Source organism: Sinocyclocheilus rhinocerous, unplaced genomic scaffold, assembly GCF_001515625.1.
Source record: "Sinocyclocheilus rhinocerous isolate Xijiao unplaced genomic scaffold, SAMN03320098_v1.1 scaffold2853, whole genome shotgun sequence".
Lineage (NCBI taxonomy): Eukaryota > Metazoa > Chordata > Actinopteri > Cypriniformes > Cyprinidae > Sinocyclocheilus > Sinocyclocheilus rhinocerous.
Window position 1 is genome coordinate 29,366 of NW_015648473.1, and position 8,100 is coordinate 37,465.

The 8,100-nt window shown below is 39.3% G+C and overlaps 1 protein-coding gene across 1 annotated transcript in view; it reads left to right on the forward strand.

Annotated features, from left to right (window-relative positions):
* Nucleotides 1-8,100, forward strand: part of LOC107709726 (histone deacetylase 9-B-like) — a 31,786-nt gene that overhangs the window by 20,587 nt on the left and 3,099 nt on the right. Inside the window, exons 8-10 of the mRNA XM_016514321.1 lie at nucleotides 3,352-3,474; nucleotides 6,034-6,184; nucleotides 7,433-7,650. Of these exons, the coding sequence (XP_016369807.1) occupies nucleotides 3,352-3,474; nucleotides 6,034-6,184; nucleotides 7,433-7,650 (492 nt within the window). The remainder of the gene's footprint in view (nucleotides 1-3,351; nucleotides 3,475-6,033; nucleotides 6,185-7,432; nucleotides 7,651-8,100) is intronic.

An 8,100-nucleotide genomic window follows, 5' to 3' on the forward strand; every position in this document is an offset into this window, starting at 1 on the left:
CTATCTATCTATCTATCTGTCTATCTGTCTGTCTATCTGTCTGTCTGTCTATTGAGTATATATATATATATATATATATATATATATATATAATGCGCATATATACACAAAAATTAAATGAGCGATTTTTGCCATTGTACAAAACTTCTATATAGCTTCTTTTATGACTAACCATTTCACATGAGAAATGACTAACTTGTGGGCTACAAGTATTAATAAAAATGTCTGAATGTCATGACACTGGATAACAAAATATTAAAGCAAGTGGCAATTCAGCAAACAAGTATTGCATAAGCATTTCTCAGAACTCACTTGTTTTTCTGAGCCATTTTTGCAGTGTCTTTTAATGAACTCTGTTTTTTTGTGAAATATTTTGCTTGTAAAGTGGGATTGTGCTATTCTTCAAATTAAATGTCCTCTTTTAACAAACTCTAAGCAAACAGGTTAGTAGCCTTCAGCACATAAAGGCAGCTGTGGAACAGAGTTTCATACACTTGCGTGCAGTTTTGAGCCTTTGATTGCATTCTTGAGAACTGAAGCATACAGCCCACAAAACTGGAACTAAATAAAACGGTCATGGTCCCACGTCTCATTACTCTTATCAGACTATGGGGTGAAGGAGTCGGGACCCCAATGATCCATTGTTTGGAGCTGAGAGTACACAGACCCCGTCCCAGGGCGCTCGTACCATCAGCCTGACAAACAAACACTGCGTTTAAAATCACATTAGAACATCATTGCAGCATGTAGTAGAGTTAGATGGAGTTTGAGGTGTGTGTGTGTGTGTGTGTGTGTGTGTGTGCGTGTGTGTGTACGGCGGTGCTGTGCTGAACTAACTGTGACAGCTCTTTTCCGCTGTGGTTTTGGCTGTGCTGGTGGTTGTGGAAGGGGGTGAGGGGCTCTGGGATGGTGAGGTTTGTTTCTCCTGTGAAGTTCTGCCCAAGCATTTCCTCACGGGCCGTGGGCCAGAACTCACCTCTCCTCTCCTCCTGTAGGCACACGGCCGACTGAGTTCATCCTTACAGCCCTACAGCCAGTCGTGTGTGTGAGCGTGAAACTTCACTGCTTCATGAGCTTCAAAACTATGACCTAAAGATGACCTCATATCATTAACACTCACACCATTAACTGATACTGACTGACATGGTGCAGCATAACTACCTAAAACACTCTAGAAACCACCTAAAATCTACTGGCGAACATTCAGAACACTCTAGCAACCATTCAGAACTGAACAGCAACACAACAGAAAACCACTGACAACACCCTAGCAGCCACATAGAACACTGTAAGAGCTACCTGGCAACACCCTAGCAACCACTAGAGAACATTCAGAACACCCTAGCAAACACCCAGAACTACACAGCAACACACAAAAACCATTCACAACATCCTAGCAGCCAATAGAACACTATAACAACCAACTGGCAACACTCTAGCAACCACGTAGAACACTATAACAGCTACCTGGCAACACCCTAGCAACCACTAGAGAACATTCAGAACACCCTAGCAAACACCCAGAACTACACAGCAACACACAAAAACCATTCACAACATCCTAGCAGCCAATAGAACACTATAACAACCAACTGGCAACACTCTAGCAACCACGTAGAACACTATAACAGCTACCTGGCAACACCCTAGCAACCACTAGAGAACATTCAGAACACCCTAGTAAACACCCAGAACTACATAGCAACACACATAAAACATTCACAACATCCTAGCAACCAATAGAGAACATTCAGAACACCCTAGTAAACACCCAGAACTACATACCAACACACATAAAACATTCACAGCATCCTAGCAACCAATAGAACACTATAACAACCACCTGGCAACACCCTAGCAACCACGTAGAACACTATAACAACCACCTGGCAACACCCTAGTAGCAACCACAAAGAACACTATAACAACTACCTGGCAACACCCTAGTAGCAACCACAAAGAACACTATAACAACTACCTGGCAACACCCTAGTAGCAACTACAAAGAACACTATAACAACTCTCACACCGTTAATTGATACTGACTGACATGGTGCAGAACAGCTACCCAAAACACTCTAGAAACCACCTGACAACTACTGGATAACATTCAGAACACCCTAGCAACCATACAGAACTGCATAGCACGAAAACCATTCACAATACCTTAGAAACCACATAGAAACTACTAAGGGACAGAACAGCTACACAATAGAAAACCACTGACAACACTCTATCAGCCACCCACGTAGATATAACAACCACCTGGCAACACCCTAGCAACCACTGGCAAACATTCATTACACCCTAGCAACCACCCAGCAACACACAAAATCCAATCACAATGCCGAAGTAGCCACATAAAACACTATAACAACCACCTGGCAACACCCTAGTAGCAACCACAAAGAACACTATAACAACTACCTGGCAACACCCTAGTAGCAACCACAAAGAACACTATAACAACTACCTGGCAACACCCTAGTAGCAACCACAAAGAACACTATAACAACTACCTGGCAACACCCTAGTAGCAACCACAAAGAACACTATAACAACTACCTGGCAACACCCTAGTAGCAACCACAAAGACACCCAGAACCAGACCTACACAGCATTACATTATAAACCATTCATAGCATCACCACACAGAACACCATAGTAACCATCTGGCAACATCCTAGCAACCACTCACGAATATTTAGAACACCCTAGCAACCACCCAGAACTACATAGCAACACAAAACCATTCACAACACTCAAGAAACACACAGAACACTATAACAACCACCTGGCAACACCCTAGCAAATACTGGAGAACATTCAGAACACCCTAGCACACTAAAAATCATTTACAACACCCACATAAAACACCCTAGCAACCACCTACCAACCACTATAGAACACCCTAGCAACTAGACTAACTTCATAGCAACACACTAAAACATTTACAATATGCTAGCAACCACCTAGGACACCCTTGCAACTGCATAGCAATACTGTAGAAACCATAAAGCGTTAGAGGGCTAAAGTGAAAATCCCATTCCTTAAAGTTATATACTTTAATAAAACCTAGAATGCATTCTGGCTGTGATTTTGTCAAATCATGCCTGGTTAAAGGGCACACACACATACACAGATTGACTGCTGCAGTGAGGAAGTTCATATGTCATTATCTAATTCTGTCCCTCCGAATGCTTATGCGAGGTTACGTCATTGATATGGGAGATCTACTGGTTCTCCTTCTTCAGATGTTCTCGATCTCATGCTGTACTGTTTTTGCTGTGCTTGTGTTCTGCTGCGTTATGTAAGAGCTGATGTAATGCTTTCTGTCTGTCTCTCCTCCAGCGTTGTCTGTCTCAGAGGGGCGTCCTACAGACGGAGGGGTCCATGTCCCTGTTGAATCTCTACACCTCCCCATCTCTGCCAAACCTCACGCTGGCTCTGCACCCTGCTCACGCACACATCTGCGTAAGTTCCTGTCCATCACAGACACCTCAAACTCTACAAAGACACAAACACAAAGATCTAGAAATGCATGTTTTATATAATGTGGTTCTGAACTAAATTATGGCCGGGACACACCAAGGCAACGTCAAAGAACAAGCGGCGACGAAAGCCAACTGTTTTTTCGCCTTGCAACGGACATTTCGGCCACCTGAGCAAAAACATTCTTTATACCAGACCTATACAACGCACACACAAAAAGTGTGTACCTTTTAACTTTAATGTGCTATTAATATTTGATTTGACCCTTGATGTAACTAAATGATGCACATTTTAGGTTACCTGAGAAAACATTTTTACAGTGCTGTTACCTATTATTTTCTATTAAAAATAATAAAAAAAACTGTCACACACAATATAATATAATATAATATAATATAATATATAATATAATATATTTTCAATAAATATTTTCAAAAAACATGAACATGCGAATTCAGTTATCTAAAACATCCCCATGTAGTAGAGTTTGCACAAAACTACACCTGTGTGTAACTGTAAATGGCTCAGAGTTTTGTTACTGTTCTGTGCCCTTCATCCACTATTTCCACCATTTAATCAAGCCACCCTTCTTTAAAACATGATGACGTTTTATTTCTCATGTCATTACGTTTGCTTTGGCTCTCGGGTTGAGCTATTTCATCCACAACCATTGCTGTATTAGATTTCTACAGCGACTGTTTTGACGCACATCATTCTCTTTCTATGAAACCTGTAAACCGCATTCACCGGTTCTATAGCATTGCAACTATTTCGTATTTACTAGAATTCAATGAATTGGCTTTCCCAACTCATTTTTGCATCTGTCCTGTGCACGGCATATTATTTCTTCTGCGAGGCCGTGACGTAAGAACATTGATGAGATCTCTTTAATGTCTTTTTACACATGCTAGCAACCACCTGGCAATACCATAGCAACCACTACAGAACATCTTAGAAACCATACAGAATGGTATAGCAACTCATGAAAACCATTCACAACACCCTAGCAACCACTACAGAACATTCACAACACCCTAGCAACCACTAGAGAACATTCATCACAACCTAGCAACCACTAGAGAACATTCACAACACCCTAGCAACCACTAGAGAACATTCACAACACCCTAGCAACCACTAGAGAGCATTCACAACATCCTAGCAACCACTAGAGAGCATTCACAACATCCTAGCAACCACTAGAGAACATTCATCACACCCTAGCAACCACTAGAGAACATTTATCGCAACACCCTAGCAACCACTACAGAACATTCATCACAACCTAGCAACCACTAGAGAACATTCACAACACCCTAGCAACCACTAGAGAACATTCACAACACCCTAGCAACCACTAGAGAACATTCACAACATCCTAGCAACCACTAGAGAACATTCACAACATCCTAGCAACCACTAGAGAACATTCACAACACCCTAGCAACCACTAGAGAGCATTCACAACACCCTAGCAATCACTAGAGAACATTCACAACATCCTAGTAACCAGTAGAGAACACTCACAACACCCTAGCAACCACTAGAGCTGCACAGCAAAACAGTAAAAACATTCAATGCACTCAGAGTTGACCAGATACAAAAGTCTGCAATGAAAAGTCAAAGATCTCACTTGAGTTCAAACATTTCTCATCAAATACTGTAACCTGTTGCCTTCCACATTCATTTTATAGCTCTATACTCATACTGTATGACAACTTTCAGCTCGTTCAAGAGGAGAAAAATCTGGAGACAAGGCTTTGAAAGAGCAACCTCTGAGAAATATGAGGCCTAAAGACAAAAGCAGCATCGCCGGCTCTCGTTCTGCTGCGCAACAGATATGAATAGATCCTGCAGAAAAAGCAAGGTATTTTTAGGAGACAGTGAGACACGGAGTCGCATCTATTTGTGGTGAAAGCACAAAATACTGTATGAGGAATGTGCCACGCGCGTTAGGAGACAGAGATGAGACGATCCTCTTTATAGAGCGCAGAGATGAGCCGTGTTTTTACAGAGATGAGGGTTTGAGCTGCTGTTTGCGGAGGGTTTAGGAGCATCTCTCATTTTCTGCTTTCACTGAGTGCTTGTGTGGATTAATGGGGCCCGTGACCTCTGACCCGTGGGATCTTTAGCCCTTAGGTAAACAAGCCCTCGGTTTAGGGTTTCAGGGTGTGAGTTTAGCATCTCGTTCATCACGGGCTTTTTAAAAGTTGAAGATATGGTGTCGGGAAAGCGCGTTAACATGCCAGCAAATCAAAACATGGATCACTTTTACCAAATACTTTCAACACTTCCACATTTTAAAATAGCTGAATGACTCACTAGGGAGCTCTAAATGTGGATTGATAATTATGTGCACTTTATGGACGACGCCGGGGCACAAACGCTGACTGGATGCGTTTTAAAACAGCACAGTTATTAATATTTCATATGCTGGTGTTATGTAAGTCTCTCTCATGGCTTGAGTGAAAATTTGTGTCTAAATGCAAAAATAGGAAAAGGTTGAATATTAATAGTGTTTGTGCGATCTGTCTGTTTCAGACGGGAATGGCGCTGAAGGATCGGAGCACAGAAGGTCTCGCGGCCGCCGCGTCTCCCGTCTCGATGGAGGCTAAAGTGAGCAACGGACAGCAGGCGCTCCTGCAACACCTCCTGCTGAAGGAGCAGAGACAGCAGAGGATGATGTCACCTGGTGAGCAGAGCGCACAGGAAGTACATGTTCTTAAAGTGACAGCGGAACAGTATTATAGTTAACTAAAACAAAAAACAAAAAAAAAACAATTACTTGAAATAAAATAAACATTAAATGAAATAAAATATAAAAAATCTTAAACTTTTTTTTAATTCATTTAGTTGCCAAGGCAACATTTCTCATTTTTGTTTAGTTTAATTTTAAGTACTAAAATAATTAAAACATGATACATTTGATGTGGATTTGTTGTGCCAAAAAATTGCGTCTTAACTGCATTCAATGAAAAAAAAAAAAATATATATATATATAATACAAAGTAAAACAACAATGGTGCAAAATGGAGTGGACTAGAAACAATAAAATAAAATAAAAAAAATTAATACAATTAAATGAAATTTAAATAAAATTAAATAAACAGTGCAAAGTAAACTAAGAATTTAACAAACTCAATAAATACATATATACTAAATAAATACAACTAAATAAATAATTAATAAATAAACTAAATGAATGACTGAAGTAACATTAACAGCAGTAACAGCAGCATTAAAATATAGTAAAAAATAAACAAAGTAAACCATAAAAAATTGAATTAAATTAAAAAATTTCAAAAATTGAAAAATTGCTATATGTTATTGATATATCATTATTTTATATTATTTATATATTATAAAATAATATATTAGTGATAGTAAAATAATACTGCAGCAGACCTTCTCATCTTCCCAAATCAATGAAGTATAATTAACAATGAATAAATGAACTCTCTATATTTTAATTTTCTATTTCATAACCTATTCTTTCAAAGTCTTGATCTACATTTCGGTTTAGTGTGCTGTATGATTTTATGTAGACTCTTAACTGCATTTAATGAAAAAAAACCCCCTAAAATAATTAATACAAAGTAAAATTACAGTGGTGCAAAATGGAGTGAATTGCTAACAATAAAAAGTAAAATAAAAAAACGTTATAAATAAATACCATATGTACCATTACCATAATAGTAGCATTAAAATACAATAAAGTAATCAATTTTTTAATATTAATATAATATAATTTTCTTTAGTGTTTTTAACAGATTTAACATTTACACTTGTATTCAAACATTAAATATTTTATTTATGTGTTGTATTTTTCATTTAATGTTTTTTTTTAAAATTATTATTAATTTCTTTCATTTTTTATTTTTGACCCGTCCTGTGTGAATGTCAGATGTGTGATTGATATGTTTCTCTCTCTCTCTCTCAGTCACAGGTAGTGTTCCTGCGCTGTCCTCGTCTCCTCTGGTGCTGAAGGAGCGTCCGTCTGTGAGTTCTCGCAGCAGGTTACCGCGGCACCGACCCCTGAACCGGACGCAGTCGGCGCCGCTGCCTCAGAGCACACTGGCTCAGCTCGTGCTGCAGCAACAGCACCACAACTTCATGGAGAAACACAAACAGCTTCAGCAGCACGTCCACATCAGCCAGGTATCTCACCTCACTCATCTAACACACAGCTCCACCAAGAAAAACTAAAGATTGGGTCTTTATTTGATTTAAAACTTTAATTGAAATAAAACTGGTGAAACTTTGAAAGAAGAATGAAGAAATAAAGAAAGGAAGGAAGGGCTGAATCTCATGCAACTCATGCAAAAATGTCCAGGAAATGAAATGAAATGAAAATATTTTGGCTTAAAGGGGTCCTATTATGCTCTTTTACAAAGTCTTGATTTTGTTTTGGGGGTGTACTAGAACATGCTCTCATGCTTGGTGGTTCGAAAAACACATTATTTTTCACATTATTTACATTATTACAACACCTCTCCCCCCAGTCTGGCATGAACGGCTCGAATAGTTCCTGTATCAAATGAAGGCCCGCCTTCTGAAATACGAAATGTGCTGTGATTGGTTAGCTGGGCCAGTGTGTGTTGTGATTGG